At 45.0% G+C, this 17,033-nt stretch overlaps 2 protein-coding genes across 2 annotated transcripts; both read right to left on the bottom strand.

The window, feature by feature from the left end:
- Positions 1–1,416: 1,416 nt before the first annotated feature.
- On the bottom strand, positions 1,417–3,939 carry LOC308079051 (WD repeat-containing protein 44-like; the record flags this gene model as incomplete). The annotated part of the gene is made up of 2 exons (XM_080420387.1): positions 1,417–3,071; positions 3,453–3,939. 2 exons carry the CDS (start codon positions 3,937–3,939, stop codon positions 1,417–1,419), a joined length of 2,142 nt encoding a protein of 713 aa, XP_080276513.1.
- Positions 3,940–10,606: 6,667 nt separating this feature from the next.
- Positions 10,607–15,542, bottom strand: LOC308079052 (uncharacterized protein; the record flags this gene model as incomplete). Its single annotated transcript, XM_080420388.1, has 3 exons — positions 10,607–10,618; positions 10,826–13,731; positions 15,473–15,542. 3 exons carry the CDS (start codon positions 15,540–15,542, stop codon positions 10,607–10,609), a joined length of 2,988 nt encoding a protein of 995 aa, XP_080276514.1.
- Between the last annotated feature and the right edge of the window lie 1,491 nt (positions 15,543–17,033).

Raw genomic sequence — 17,033 nt, forward strand, 5'->3', positions numbered from 1 at the left:
TAAACCAGTCACAGCTATTGAAGCATGATAAATCAAACAGCTGTCAGTACAGAATTGTAAAGATTTCCTCATCTATTCTAACAACTAGTTAACTATTGATGTAGCTTATATAGGTAGGCAGTGGTGCAAAGTAACTAAGTACATGTACTCAAGTACTGTACTTACCGTACAATTTTGAGGTTTGTTTTTTTACATTCTTCAGTATTTACAATTTTCAATACTTTTACTTCTACTCCACTACATGTCAAAGGCAAATGTTGTACTTTTACTCCACTACAATTATATGAAAACGAGTTCATTTGTAGATTTTTATTATTTTTACACACACTTCAGCCCTATATATATTTAGGCCATTTGAAAATAGCAGATCTACAAGCTCACAATGTGATGCGATGATACTTTTACTTAAGTAAAAGATGTGAGTACTTCTTCCAGGTAGGCCTACCAAACAAACCAACACTCACGTGCAAACCTGCCAACATTAGATGGTGAAAAATAAGGAGACATTTTGGTGGGGGACCATTCACTTTATTAGGCTATTCACTGACTGAGTATTCAATTAGTATTTACTGACTTAGTAATAGTATTCACTTATTCACTGACTTAGTAATAGTATTCACTTATTCACTGACTTAGTATTCACTGACTTAGTATTCGCTTAGTGTGAAAAATGTTATTTGAATCATAAAATTGTGGCGGACCACGTACATTCTCACGCTCATGTCACCATGACTCAGCCACAACCATATAAGGAGTTCCCAATGCAGCTACGCCCAAATATGGATGTATATGTTGTCTAACCTCAATGTGTCGTCATGGCATCAGGCGCAAACAAATTAGCTCAATAAATGGGCACAAAGGGGGCATGCCCATATATGGGCATATACTGATGACATCAGGGATCCCCATATGTGGACATAAACGGGACAAGGACTGACAGATAGCAGGCAGGCAGTAGCTTGTGATAGACACATGACTTCTAAGTTTATAATGATACTTTAGTTTATCAGCAAGTGTGCTGACAACGTGCTCCTTGTGAACTGGGAGGATCTGGGGTTGAATCAAACCCGGTCATGTCTCCCCTCTCTCTGCCCCAGGTTTCCTATTTTTCTACACTCTCTAAATAAAAAAAATATTTAAAAAAAGACACCCTGCAGCTCACCAATTGCAGAAGATGGAGAGGGCAGATTAATTTAAAGCCCTGTGGTCTTTATGAAGGGTTTGGACAGGAAGTCGACCATCTATGTCTTTCTCCTCGTTAACAGAGTCTTAGGGCCATGGCCACAGAAAGTGTTTTTTGAGCTACGGAGCACTTTGGATGTCATATCCAGGGGACTACGTATGCATGGACGAAAAGCGCTGGCAGCTCAAAAAATGCTCTCTGTGGACACGGCACGGCCCCTTACTCTGCTGGAACTACCTTCCTGTTCCTCTACTTGAACCACTTGAGGTGTCCTCCCCTCTTGTTCTGGCACCCCTGTGTCCCTGCAGACCTGTGTCCGTTTTCAGTGCCACCTCCCTCCCTTTTACATTGATAAAAACCTTGATGGCGCCAGTGAAGTCGGCAGAGACTAGAACCTCTGTGTGGCCCGTCTTTAGGGTCCCTGAGGGTACGGTTTCAGAGTCTTCGGAACCCATGCTCTTACACTCAGCTTCCGACTTCTCCGCCCTGGTTTCCTGTGGGACAATGAGGCCAGGGTGAGGTGCAAAGATGGCCGACGTGACCAATGCATTGTGAGCTTTAATTCCTTCCCAGAAGTCATTGCGGTCCCGTCGCACGGAGGGGAATTTGCGTGAGTCGTAGTAAGTGCTCCAGATGTACACATATTTGTCCTCGGATCCGCTGACAATGAACGAGTAGTCATGGCTAAAGCTGGCCTTTATCTGGCTCCTGCTGTTGGTGTAGCCCTTGTACTTCATCACCAGAGACAGATCCCGTAGGTCATACAGGCGAATGCGCGAGTCGTTGGACGTCACCAAAATCTTATTCTCTCCGGGGAGAGGCTCAATTCCAGTGATTTTATGGCCAACTGTATTTCTCCCCTTGGAAGACCTCACGAGAATCTGAGTGTGGTATTTGAGGTGCTCCGTGTCATAAAGGATACAGCGGCCGTCGTAGGTACCGATGATGGCGTATTTCCCGGTTTCACAGAAGCTGGCGGCAGTGATGAGCTGTGGCTTCTGGCCGTCCACCTCATTCCAGAGCACCATCTTCTTGTCTATAATGTTCCAGAGGTGCAGCTTCCCATCCAGAGAGCCACTCAGGAAGAACCAGTTCTTTCTGGGATGGAAAGTGATGGCTGTGACAAAGTCAAAGTGCTGGAAGCAGCACAGACATTTGCTCCTGGATATGTGCCACAATCGAACCGTCTTATCCATGGAGGAGGAGAGCAGGAAAAAGTTCTCTGACCAGGACGGGTCCAGGAAGTCGGACATGTGACCTTTGTGCTTTGACCAGGACAGGTCCAGGAGCTCAGACGTGTGACCTTTGAACTTGCAGAAGGGGACCTGGCAGAAGGGGGCATTCGTGTCCTCTGTGTCAGCATCCTCTCGCATACAGGCTGCAGTGTCTGACTCAGATGTAGAGCAGTATACGCTTTTCTGAGAGGGTGAAGGTGACACATACTCTTCGGCGTTGTTCTTCATCCTCATATTGTTGAAATAGTCGAAGGCATTCTTCAGGACCCAGATGCGTACCACTTTGTCTTGGCCAGCTGTCGCCAACAGTCTTCCACAAGGAGAGAACTTCATAGTCCACACAGCCCCAATGTGCTCTCCACTCATGTCCTGGATAACCTTAATCTGATCAAAGTCGAAAGGACCGTCAAAGCCGTGTGCTGCCTTGAACTTGGCAGGCCCAACGTATGGCTTTCCCTCATCGTCCTGGTCAGTATAGAGCACTTCATCATGAACAACACTCTTCACCTTATTGACAGCCTTTTCTCCATACTTAGCCAGATGCTTGGCCCCCTTCACGGACTTTCCCAGTAACTGTTTCAGTTGCTGGCTTTTCTGTTTGAGTTCGACTTCATCTGTGTCTGCTTCGGGCGCTTCTGCCCCGTCATCATCATCTGATTGTTGTTGTTGGGGTGATTGGGCGGCATCTTTGTGAACACCCTTCACCTTACTGACGACCTTCTCTCCAAACTTCTCAACCAGATGCTTGGATTTCTTAACCGACTTCCCCATGAACTCCTTCAGCTGGTCTGTTTTCTGTTTCAGTTTTCCTCCATCTGTGTTTATCACTGGAGCTTCTGCCTTGTCATCATCTGATTGTTGCTGTTGTTGGGTTGATTGGGCTGTATCATCACGGACACTTTTCACTTTTTTGATGGCCTTCTCTCCATACTTCTCAGCCAGATGCTTGGCCTTCTTCGCAGACTTCCCAATTAACTTCTTCAGGTGGATTGTTTTCTGTTTCAGTGTTCCTCCATCTGCTGCCTTGTCATCATCTAACTGGTCCGCATCATTAGAGGTGTACTCCTCGGTCCTCGTCATGATGTGCCGGGTGAGCGGGAAGATTCCTGGAGGAAGATTTTGAACTGCCTGGATCAGTGGAAGCTCCTCTCCAATGTCCAGATTCTTGATCATCACATTGGACAGAATCTCCTCATCCGTCCGCTCTCTGCCAGCGTCGGAGCATGGAAGCTGTGGGCCCAGCATGTCTGCACCACTGGGGAATGAAGCCTGCACCTCATTATTATGTGCTGTCACCACCTTGTCTCCGCTGATGGCATTGGCGAGATCCAGGGAGTGCTGGAGATCCTCGGTGCTACTACTACTACTACTACTACTACTACTAACAGTACCTGTGGAGGACAGCAGGCCCGGTGACTCCACGCCAGCATCTCCGGACACAGTCTTTCGTTCACCCTCATCAGTGCTCCCTCTGATGAGACCTTCCGTCCGACTGTGTTCTGGAAATAATACTGAATTCATTTTCCCGGGATAATGTTTTGTCATTATTACATTCTGATCAGTTCAGCTAAGCTATCTTCAATGAGCCAGGAGGCGGTGAGCACAATTATGGGTGTTTTATGCGTGATGAGTCATATGACGTGTTGCCCACGACCCCATATAAGGGTTAGCACTTCAAGGTAGACCGGCAACGTGTCACTGGCGTAAGTCGGGCTTCTGTTCATTTATCTTAGCATGCTAGCGGATGCATGTATATGGGTGACGCAGAGAGATATAATCAGGAAGGAACGCTGCCACTCAAAGTGACTACTGGCCAATCACAGCGCGTCTTTTCCGGGACTTGTCAGAATCTAGTTGTATAAAAAATGTCCTGTTATATTTGTATACTACTAGATTCTTCCAAGTCCCGGAAAAGACGATCTGTGATTGGCCAGTAGTCACTTTGATACTGTAGGTAGTTTGCATTCCCAAAAATGGCGTCCGCAGATACAGACGCCCCCAGAGTCAGAGGAGGCGTCTACCACACTGTGGTGGATTATATTACCATAGACATATTTGTTTGTTTGTTTGTTTGTTTTATTACATATAAAGGTAGACACCTTTATGTCTATGGTAATCTCTCAAGAACAGATTCTGCTCTGCGTTGGAATCTGTCGTGAAGGTTCGTCATAACGCGTACGCACTGGGCTACAAGTGGGCGTGCCTTCAGATCAGGAAGCAGGCCGCGCTTTACCCAATCAAATGTAGTTGGCGGGATTTACGTGTCCGCCGATCATTCCCCACTCGAAACCAACCGAAACTAATTTAACAATAGCGTCCGCGGAGCAGACAAAACCACGAAAAGATATTCACATTTTAACTTGCTCTTTTATCATAGAAACAAGTGGGCTTATAACCAAAACGATCCATGTTCTCTGGGAGAAGTGGTGTTAGTGTTCCGTGTAGAAATATTGTTAGTGGGAATGAAAACATAGTCGCACCACCGGAAGTGAAACGCTGAAGGCAGACCAAAACCCTGGTTTCCTTGTGCACGGGTGCTACGTCGTCATTGTCCCAGAGCCAAGTGAGATAGTACAAACAGCAGAGGGCGCTGTTTTTCCTTCTCATTTGGTTCTGGGTTCCCAGATTGTGTCTATGGTAATATAATCCACCACAGTGTGGGAATGGCAGATGGTGAATTCAGGTGTCTCATTGATTGATTGATTGATTGAATACTTTATTAACAGTTTGCAAATAGTGCAGTGAGTGGTAGGATGATGCTAAAGGATAACACAGAAAGCCCTGAGTGCTTGTTTCCATTGTGGTCCAACCATGCACAAGGTCGTAGATTCACACTGATCTTATTCCAGTGATTCTCAATTTGTTTAATTTAACTTTGATTTGAATAGAGCGATGCCCGCTGGGCACCAGCCTACTCGGTAACGATGCAAGTTGGGAATGCAGATGCGCCACCTGGTTATGCAATACCCGTTGTAAGAGTACCCATTGTACCAGTCTGTCCATGTCCCTTTTATGCCCATTGTGGAGATCCCTGATGTCATATATGCCTATATATGGAATGCAATCTTTTGGTCTGTCTATTCCGTTCACCTAACCCATACGTCAAGTATTTAGAATTGGACTTTTGATGTAAATGTTTCTTTATTTTATTTTCTTGGCATCTATTGTCCTCATTATGACCACAGATGCTCTAAAGGTTTGGAAAACAGATATTTTTTTTCATTTCATTAGGTCTTGAAAATCTCACAAAGCTTGTCCAATCAAATCTGGGTGTTACATTTGTGACATTTGTTGGCCAATCAAATGCGGATGTTACGTTTGTGACGCCCACCCACCCAGAGCCATATAAGGAGAGTTGCGTCACCTCCGTTCACTTCATCGGGCGAGTCTTCTACAGAGCCTTCTTTGACGAGTAGTGACAAAGCCCTGACTATAAGTCTATGAGCGTTTGTCACTATTTCGAGTTTACATGAACCACGTGACCGGCGCTGTTTCTGCCCCCTAGCTGAAGTAACTCTCCAATAGAAGGCTCTGCACCCACCCATGCACCGTGCACCCATAACGTGTTTCACCAGTGACATATGAAGTGGTGAGTATAGGCCCTGTCAGACAACTGGCAATGTATTAAACTATTAAACATTTTTGATGACTAAGTAACTTTTGTAACAGAGAAAAATGAATAAACACTCGCACACTGAGGGCTCCAATGCGTTATTGCACCACAAAAAGCTGCAATGTTTCGAGCTCAAGGCTCTTCCTCAGACAGCCTAATAGTCCTGTAGCAGAGGCCCTCAGATTTTGAGATACCCCCACCCGAGTTAGAACAAAACACAACCATGTTTTTTCTTATCTTTAGGGTCTCCCATTAATGAAATGGATTGTTGTGAAATTTTATTTTGGGGCAAAATTAGTTTTTTTGGCTATTCTTTAGAACTACCCCAAACTCTGAAAAAGGCAAATCCGAATAGGGCAAAGGTGAACAAATATGCTATAACTTGAGAATGCTCACTCTTATCTTCATCAAATTTGCTGAGGTATGAACCAGGTGTCTACCCTACATCACCAAAGTATAGTCCTTTAAACATACCTTTAGTTTAGGCGGAAATTGTACTTTTGTAGTGAGGACTCCTACTTTCCCTCATTTAGAAAAACAACATAAGTTTGTCAAATAAGCTGTTACTGCATAGCCTAAGATGCTATTAAACAATAACCAGTGGTTGTGTGGAGAGATCTAGTACAGTTTTATTGCAAATGAGACTTCTTTAGACATACCCCTAATCACAGTATTCCATTTGTGTAATGCTTCTCTGTATTGAGGCCTGCAATTCTCAACAAAATCAATTAATCTATGCACCTTTGGTTTGGATGTGTATATAAAAAAGTTCTTACTGAAATCATAAATTCATATTTCCATTAATTAATGACATGGCTTCATGTTGCCCCTGCCACACACAGCAATCATGTGTGAGTTTGATTGAATATGGTGCTGTACTTTGCTCACATACATAATTGCCTCAACATTGCCCAAAGTTTTACTGGAACAAGGCTTCAAGATATTCTCAAAACACAACAAAACTAATAGTCACAAATTACAATTTGCAGTAATTCAGAAGGTGGTGGCAGAGAATATTGTCAGTTGATAGATAGTATTGTTTTCAATATTGAAAGGTTTTGGATTGCTCTGTGGATCAAATTTAGCCCAAACTAAATTCATCTTTGACTATACACCCCACCCCAAAAAAAATTATTGCATTATGAACCAATCTCTCTGCACCCCTCCCCTTACCCACCCAACTTCATAACTCCTCCCCTACATACACGAGAATATATATTTTTTAGCGCAGTGTCATCTTGTAGATACAAGATTTTGAAAAACATTAAATAGATGTTTTAACGCATTAGGAAGGCAATCAGTGTGAGTGTGCAAAGAGGGGTGGGGGTGGTTATGGAGGTTAGTGTAGAGCTGTCAGAACCGAGTATCTACTGGGTGCCTAGACAGAGGGGAGTATGGGGGGTGGGTCTGGTCTAGAGTTTAGTGGGCCTAGGGTTCCCCTCAGGTGGGTAGAGGGGAGTATGGGGGTCACTGGATTGTTCCCTGGGCACTTGGAGCGCAGAAGAGCAAAGTTAGGAGCCAAGGAGACCCTTAGTTTCTCCTCTCCCCCATGCCCGATGTGCAAAATCTCCAACAGAAATTATACGCCATTTCAACGATTTTTTTGCAAACGATACATGAAAGATAAACTTGTATCTTTGCCAGATCTCACTCCAAGTGGCTTAGGGAGCCTGCGCTCTCTTCTTTCTCAGCTCCTCCAAAAGCAAATTAGCATTTGGGAAGCAAACGATTTCTAAGTCACGGCACGCTAGAGGACGGAGTGAGGAGGAGGCAGAAATTAAGGTATTGGAATTTAGCTAATGCGTGAGGCTGAGAGGAGTGTCCCTATGTCGCCTGGCTCACTGGATAGTCCCACTGGTCCCAAGTGGACCTCCACGCTGGCTCCTGAGATAGGCTCTCTTGAGTTAGCATAGGTAGTGAGGACAGTCCCCAGTGGTGGTGGTTGTAAGACCTCCACATATTGCAAGACTGTGTCATATACATATGTATGTATGCTGGCCCCAAATGGACCACCTGGCGGGTCTGGCTGGCTCCTATGCCCGAGATAAGCGCTCGTGAGTGGGCATAGGCGTTCGTGAGGAGGGTCAGCCCCCCCATAGTAGTGGTTGTAAGACCTCCACGTGGTGGTGCATGACTGTGTGTCAGGCAGACAAGGGTGTATGTCGGACTGGCTCACAGGAGAGTCGGTGGTGGCTGACCATTAATATTCCCAGGGGCCCCCACTGACTTATCATTATGGCTCAGAGTGTCCTCTCCCCTCTCCAGAACAGCTCCAGAACAAAAACTTGGTGTTTGCCAAAAGCAATGCTTGTTTGTTGGATAGCAGCAGAGACACAGCCCCTTATGGGTGTGGAGGTCGGTTAGATTAGGATTCTATGGGGAGACTGGAGCCCAGGGCGTCATGGGCTGTCCCCTATACGTACCTTCTTGCTGTTAAAATTATCCAGAAAAAAAGATCAAGGTTCAAGCTTATTGCCAGCAGTACTAATCACAAAATAAAGACATGTGAAATTAATTTTGCACTAAAACCTCACACAACTACTAGTCTCAGGAATAAGGAGATGTTTGTGACAAGCACATCTGCACCTTATCCACGCCACACTCCTCCACCACCCCTGCCTAGACACCCAGACACTAGATACATGTTGTGATAGCTCTGTACTGACTTGCACACCCACTCTAGGCCCATAAGGGGCCATTTATCTCCACTGTATCCCCACTGAGGAGTCCATCTTCTCCATAGACCAGACAAGTGGCCATCTTTTTTGAGTGTAGCGTTGTGAGCTTGTACATCGGCTATTTTCACAATGTTTGTCTTTTTCTTACCTAATATTTGAGATAATATTGAGTCTTAAGAGTAATTAAATTGTAACTTTAGAAATGTGTAGATACCCTGTATACACTTATACTGTATGTTGGTTTGTTTACTGTTGAGTGAGAGAACAATGTTGCACATCAGGCTAACCATCTGGGGACCCCCCAAAATCATTTGGGGGACCCCCAGTTTGGGAACCAGACACCTTTACAAACAAATTGGTGAAGAAATTTCCCGGTAAGGAATTTCTTCCAAGATTTGTGTAATATTCCCAGTCTATCACATTGGCAGCCATGTTTTTACAAATGTCACAGTACCACCCAGTAATAATTATCCTTATTGGTATCAAAAGATAGCTTCAACAGAATGTGAATTACATGTATAGGTGATGAATTCACCAATCCTGGGCATTATGGCAGAAAAGGTCAAATTACATTGTTAAATATGCTTATATCCAATTGCTTTAATATATAATTGTACTTATAATCACTTGACTATAATTTATATATGCTAATTGGATTCCTAGATCACCAAAACATGGGGTTAGGCACCACAATTACTTGTGTAGGGCAAATAATGAAGGAGTAATGGTCTTTTAAGGAACTGGTGGCGGCCATCTTGGAAATTTGACATTTCTAATGATCAGATTTAGGTAAACTTTTGATATGTTATTAAGTACACCTGATACTACAATAAACCATTGAGAAACCTTTTGTTCTAATAATTTTTGGGTCAAACCATATTTGCACCCGCCTATAATGTTTTATTTCCAGAGAAGGGGTATGTCTAAAGAACTCTAATTTGCAATAAAACTGTACTAGATCTCTCCACACAACCACTGGTTATTGTTTAATAGCATCTTAGGCTATGCAGTAACAGCTTATTTGACATAAATGTATGTTTTTTTTCTAAATGAGGGAAAGTAGAGGAGTCCTCACTACAAAAGTACAATTTCCGCCCAAACTAAAGGTATGTTTAAAGGACTATATTTCAGTATTTCTTTATGTAAATTACATTCTGACTCTTTGGTGATGTAGGGTAGACACCTGGTTCATACCTCAGCAAATTTGATGAAGATAAGAGTGAGCATTCTCAAGTTATAGCATATTTGGTCACCTTTGCCCTATTCGGATTTGCCTTTTTCAGAGATTGGGGTAGTTCTAAAGAATAGCCAAAAAAACTAATTTTGCCCCAAAATAAAATTTCACAACAATCCATTTCATTAATGGGAGACCCTAAAGATAAGAAAAAACATGGTTGTGTTTTGTTCTAACTCAGGTGGGGGTATCTCAAAAACTAAGGACTTGCTACAGGACTATAAGGAAGAGCTTTGAGCTCGAAATGTCACAGCTTTTTGTGGTGCAATAAAGCATCCGTCGAATTGGAGCCCTCAGTGTGCGAGCGCTTATAAATGTTTCTCTGCTCAGCACCTGCCCAAGTTGGGGTTGGGGACGTGCATGTCGATTTCCTTTTTATTTTTTTATTTTCTAACAGAACATTCTTGTGTTGTGAAGCAAAGACACACACATGTAGGCTTTCTGGCCTGGCAAATAGCCTATTGTAAATCTGTCATGTCAACCAAATCGACGCAGTTTTAATATAATTTTCTATTTCTAAACAATTCTATTATCCAATAAGTGGCCCTTCACTCACTTTATCAACGCCAGTATGGCCCTGTGGAAAAAAATGCTGCCCACGCTTTCTCTACACTCTCCTAACTAACTAAAAAAAATGTATTAAAAAAGGACACGCTTACCAGCTCAGCTGACCAACTGCCAAAGAAAAAATGGGAGGACAAGTTTAATTCAAGGTCCTGTGGTCCTTTTTTATGGACAGGAGGTCAACCATCTGGACAACAGAGCACTTTTTTTTCCTTCCTAGTTAGCAGAACATGCTGTCTTACTCTGCTGGAACTACCTTTCTGTTCCTACACTTGAAACACTGCTTGGAGAAGAGTCCTCCCCTCTTACTCTGTGTACCTGCAGACCTGTGTCAGTTTTCAGTGCCACCTCCCTCCCTTTTACATTGATATAAACTTTGATGGCACCAGTGAAGTCGGCAGAGACTAAAACCTCTGAGTCTGAGTGGTCCGTCTTTAGGGTCCCTGAGGGTACGGTTTCAGAGTCTTCGGAACCCATGCTCTTACACTCAGCTTCCGACTTCTCCGCCCTGGTTTCCTGTGGGACAATGAGGCCAGGGTGAGGTGCAAAGATGGCCGACGTGACCAATGCATTGTGAGCTTTAATTCCTTCCCAGAAGTCATTGCGGTCCCGCCGCACGGAGGGGAATTTGCGTGAGTCGTAGTAAGTGCTCCAGATGTACACATATTTGTCCTCGGATCCGCTGACAATGAACGAGTAGTCATGGCTAAAGCTGGCCTTTATCTGGCTCCTGCTGTTGGTGTAGCCCTTGTACTTCATCACCAGAGACATGTCGGCAAGGTCATACAGTCGAATGCGCGAGTCGTTGGACGTCACCAAAATCTTATTCTCTCCGGGGAGAGGCTCAATTCCAGTGATTTTATGGCCAACTGTATTTCTCCCCTTGGAGGACCTCACGAGAATCTGAGTGTGGTATTTGAGGTGCTCCGTGTCATAAAGGACACAGCGGCCGTCGTAGGTGCCGATAATGGCGTATTTTCCGGTTTCACAGAAGCTGGCGGCAGTGATGAGCTGTAGCTTCGGGCCTTCCACCTCGTTCCACAGCACCACCTTCTTGTCTATAATGCTCCAGAGGCGGAGCTTCCCATCCAGAGAGCCACTCAGGAAGAATAGTTGCTTCCTGGGATGGAAAGTGATGGCTGTGACAAAGTCCTTGTGAGGGAACCAGTAAAGACAATCTCTCCTGGATATGTGCCACAATCGAACCGTCTTATCCATGGAGGAGGAGAGCAGCAAATAGTCCTTTGACCAGCACAGGTCCAGGAGTTCAGACTTGTGACCTTTGTACTCGCAGAAGGGGACTTGGCAGAAGGGGGCATTCCCGTCATCCGTGTCAGAGGAGCACACACTTCTCTGAGAGGGCGAAGATGGCGCACAACCTTCAGGGTTGTTCCTCATATGGTCGAAAAAGTCATAGGCATCCTTTAGGACCCAGACACGTACCACTTTGTCTTGCCCGGCCGTCGCCAACAGCCTCCCACAATGAGAGAACTTCATAGTCCACACAGGCCCCGTGTGCTCTCCACTCAGGTCCTGGACGAGCTTAATCTGATCAAAGTTGAAGGGACCCTCAAAGCTGTGCGCTGCCTTGAACTTGGCTGGCCCCGTGTATGGCTTTCCCTCGTCGTCCTGGTCAGCATAGACACTCTTAATCTTACTGATGGCCTTGTCTCGATACGCATCGGCCCGAAGCTTGGCCACCCTCACAGACCTCCCCACTAACTTCCTCAGCTCGTCTGCTTTCTGTCTCAATGTTCCTCCATCTGTGTTTGTCACCGATGCTTCTACCTTGTCATCATCAGACTGTTGTTGTTGGGCTGATTGGGCTGCATCTTGGTGAACACTCTTCACAACGTTGACATACTTCCCAGCCAGACGCCTGGCCCCCTGCACAGACCTCCCCATGAACTTCTTCAGCTGGTCTGTTTTTTGTTGCAGCTTAGATCTGTCTACATCGGTCACCGGAGCTTCCGCCTTGTCACCATCATCTGATTGTCGTTGGGTTGACTGGACTCCGTCATCATCACGAACACTCTTCCTCTTATACTTCTTAACAAAATGCCTGGCCCCCTTCACAGAACTCCCCATGAACTTCTTCAGCTCTTCTCTTCTCGTTTTCTGTTTCAGTTTTCGTTCTTCTATGTCTGTCACTGGAGTTACCGCCATGCCATCACCTGACTGGGCTGCATCATCGTGAACACTCTTCACATCATCGATGGCCCTCTCTCCATAGTCCACATCGTCCACCTCCATTCCATAGTCCTTGAGTAGATGCTCGTCCACCTCCACAGACATGCCTAGGAACTCCAGCTGGAGTTTCTGTTCCGGTATTCCTTCATCTGCGTCGGTCACTGGATCTACCTCCTTGTCATCATCATCTGATTGTTGTTGTTGTTGCTGTTCTATGTCTATCACCAGAGACTCTGCATTGTCACCATCATCTGATTGTTGTTGTTCTATGTATGTCACCAGACCTTCTGCCTTGTCACCATCATCTGATTGTTGTTGTTGTTGTAGTTGGGTTGATTGGGCTGCATCATCGTGAACATTCTTCACCTTATTGACGGCCATCTCTCCAAACTTCTCAGCTAGATGCTTGGTCTCCTTCACATACTTCGCTACAATGTTCTTCAGCTGGATTGTTCTCTCTTTCAGTTTGATTGTTTTCTGTTTCACTTTTCCTCCATCTTCTGTATCCGTGTCTGTCGCCCTGTCATCATCATCTGACTGGTCTGCATCATAAGTTCCGTATTCCTGGGTCCTCGTCATGATGTGCTGGGTGAGCGGGTAGATTCCCGAAGGAAGATCCGCCACTGCCTGGATCAGTGGGATCTCCTCTCCAGTGTCCAGATTCTTGATCATTAAGTCGGCCGGGATCCCCTCGTCTGTGTGCTCTGTGCCAGAGTCGGGGCATGGAAGCTGAGGGTCCAGCATGTCTGCACCACCGGGGAATGAAGCCTGCTCATCATTATCATCGTCTCCGCTGATGGCACTGGCGGCGGGATCCTGGGAGTGTTGGAGATCCTGGGTGCTACTACGAATAGGGGAGTGTTGGAGATCCTGGGTGCTACTACTAATAGGGGAGTGTTGGAGATCCTGGGTGCTACTACTAATAGTACTGGTGGAGGACAGCAGGCTAGATGGCTCCGGTGACTCCACGCTAGCATCTCTGGTCACGGTCCGTCGGGGGCTCCGTCTGCAGAGACCTTCTGGTTGTCTCTCTTCTGGAAACAATTGATTAATGAGAGACTTTATCTTTTCGGACCTAACGTGTAGTGACATTATTACCACTCAATCAGCTCAGCTAAGTTGTCTTAGCGATAATGAGCTAGCAGGCTGTGTACACAATTATAGGGGGATTTGAGGGTGATGTGTCCCGTGACGTGTTGTCCACATGACGTGTTGCCCACAACAGCAACACATCACTGCCATAGTCAGGTTCATGGTTATTACCCCTCTTAAGGTAACTCTCCACCGTACTGACGTCGGCGGCGGTAAGTGTTGGAAAGCATCTGTTGCTGAAAATCTGCTGTTGAACGGGCGGTTGGCAAACTGTCGCGTTCGGTTCGGTACGTGCATGTAATGCGAGAGACCACTTTCTGGACCGCATGTATCTTTTTATGAAGTGTGATGTCTCTGAAGGCATATGTCTATGAGGAACCTCAATTAACTCATTCACTGCCAATGACGTCTTTTGACGGCTGTAAATTGAAAGCCCTCACTGCCAATGACGTCTTTTGACGTCTCTAAATATATATATATATATATATATATATATATATATATATATATATATATATATATATATATATTTATATATGCATATATTATTATTTTATTTATTTTGCACACAGAACCAGGAGATAACGTGATCCAAAGATTTACTACCTGTGAATTCCTGTTCCAATGTAAAACTCGAGTCACTTCCTGACTTGCCCACGTAATTAGTGACGTTTGGACATACAATACAAGTCAAATAGGACCGAACGGAACAAATCAGTCTGGTCCAGGCTACCGTGTTGGGGGTTTTGGCCGCTCTGGGAGTTTGCTAATGTGAATGTTGCAATTGACTATGTGTGTATGAAGCCCAGCCTGACTATCAGACTGATTTGAATAGGAATTTGGCACACTAAATAGTATGTTAGTATGTGGGACGCAGCCATTGTCTATTAGCCTAGTTAAAATCATAAAAATACCGTATCTTGCATAGATTGTGACAATAATAGTTATCAAACAGAACACTCAGGAATGATGAGTTATGGCTAATTGCCCCTCCCCCTACCAATATGCTGCTGATGTTGGCAACGATCCATGCAGTGGCCAATGCAGTGCCTATGTATATTATGTCTTTGGAAGTGCGGCCACGTGGCTCTGGACTATAGTAGTCCGTTTCCTAAACAATTTGCACAATATGTAAAAAAAAAAAAAAAACTATATTTTGTATTATTGTTCTTAACCTATGTTGCTGCTGTTTTACATACAGCCAATTAGTTGAATAAATCGCAGTGCACTCTAGCCTGAACATTTAGTAACATTACAATTGCAGATTTATGTGAGCAATGTGTGATTAGAAATGTGCTGCAACTTGTTGCTTGCGATTTGACAAGTTGAATCTCTTGTAAAACAGCCATCAGCTGATCTGCGACAGGGTAGTTCTACTAGTTCATACTGCTGTGATTCACATTCAAAACAGTTGATCCTCCCCTTTTAAAAAAACATTTTAAAAGCATGACCCTCACCTCTTTTCCTCCAGAGACGACCCCCCCCACCAATAAATATCGCTCCCAAAAACCCAGGGGGTAGATGTAGGGTCTTGCCCTAGACAAGACCCAGCCACAACAGCTCTATTGGCACGGTAGGTTGTGTGTCGGTTTGCCAAGTGGGAGACTGGGGGTTCGATCCCAGCTCGGATCTAAATCACCTACACATAGGTCAATGATATGTGGAGAGTCTTCATGGGCTCACCCCGGCCCAGCGTCCTCACAGAGGTAAGAGGAGCTCTCTGGCTGAGCTTCAGCACTTCAGAAAGCGACATTTGAGGGTAGGTACATTCCCCATGTGTGTGTCATACAATTCAATTCAATTCAATTCAAACTTTATTCCAGACACACAGGGGGTCCATATTTCATACAGATAAAAACAAACAATACACAATCAATCAGAAATGTGAAAGGTGTGTCTGATTAATCAAGGGATGACACCTGTGCTCTGATCAACCAGGGTCTTATGTAAACTGAAGGCTCACTCTCCGCAGCGAGGGACGCATAATGATTCAGATTGAAAACAATGTTGTTGCGAATAGGGTTTAGGTTGTTTGCATTATTCCCCCTCCATGTTAAAAAATCCCTGGAATGAAATACTGTTTGTTGAAACTCGGCCTCTCTGCCTCTTGGTCAGCAATTGCTCACAGATATTACATTACATTACAGTCATTTAGCAGACGCTTTTATCCAAAGCGACTTACAGTAAGTGCATTCAACATAGGTAGGCAGGAAAACCACTAATCACCAGAAGTCATATTACAGTACAGGCACCTATTAAAAGCCAGTCGTGAGGTCTTGGGGCGCTGTTGAGCAAACCATGGAGTAAGACGTGGATTTGCGAGCTCCGCAGAACGTGTAATTAAATAATGATTTGAACGGCACAAAACTTAGTTCACTGCGACATACTAACTTTGTAAGCTTGAATAAGTACTTGGATTGTTTCTCAACCGAAAATATGGCTCAGAAGAGCACCAGACGACAGACTACACAGTCTACACTCATGGCGTCGCTGAGGCCTACTTCACCAGCTGTAGCCTCAGTCTCGAGTGATAAGGATGCCGGCTCGGGAGTCGCGGCTGCGGCTCTCAGCACGGAGGATTTCAAACGTGAGCTACTCTCTTCTCTTCGCTCAGACTTTGTAGATATGATGAAAACAGAGTTCAGAACGGTCTTAGAGAGCGAAATGGCGACGATTCGAAATGATGTTCATGCAATTAAGACAGGATTTGAAGAGTTTAAATCGGTAATTAATACTGATCTAGCCTCAGTGCGCAACACCCTTGGCGACGCTGAGCACAGCTGGTCAGGCTGCTCTGATGACATCACAGCACTGCAGGGTGAGATTAAACGACTGAATACTGTGACTGACTCCTTGCTGAATAAATGTGACGACCTTGAGTCAAGGTCAAGACGACAGAACGTGAGGATACTGGGGGTACCAGAGGGTCCCCACAATAGCTCTCCTATCTTCGTGGCAGATCTACTACAGAAAGCATTCCAATTGGGGGACAAGGTGATGGTGGACCGCTCACACAGGACCTTCCAGCCGGTACCCAAGCCAGGTCAGCCGCCTAGAACCATCATAGCACGCCTCCACTACGCCGCTGACTGTGTTGAGATACTACGTCTTGCCAAGACACATCAGAGGCTTAAGGTAAATGACATGACTATTTCTGTCTTCCCTGACCTTCCTGCTCGGGTGGCCAAAGCCCGCGCTGCCTTCAATGATGTGAGGAATCTACTCAAAGGTCTACCCGGGGTCC

This window comes from Gymnoscopelus braueri, assembly GCF_963280865.1.
Source record: "Gymnoscopelus braueri genome assembly, chromosome: 22".
Classification (NCBI taxonomy): domain Eukaryota; kingdom Metazoa; phylum Chordata; class Actinopteri; order Myctophiformes; family Myctophidae; genus Gymnoscopelus; species Gymnoscopelus braueri.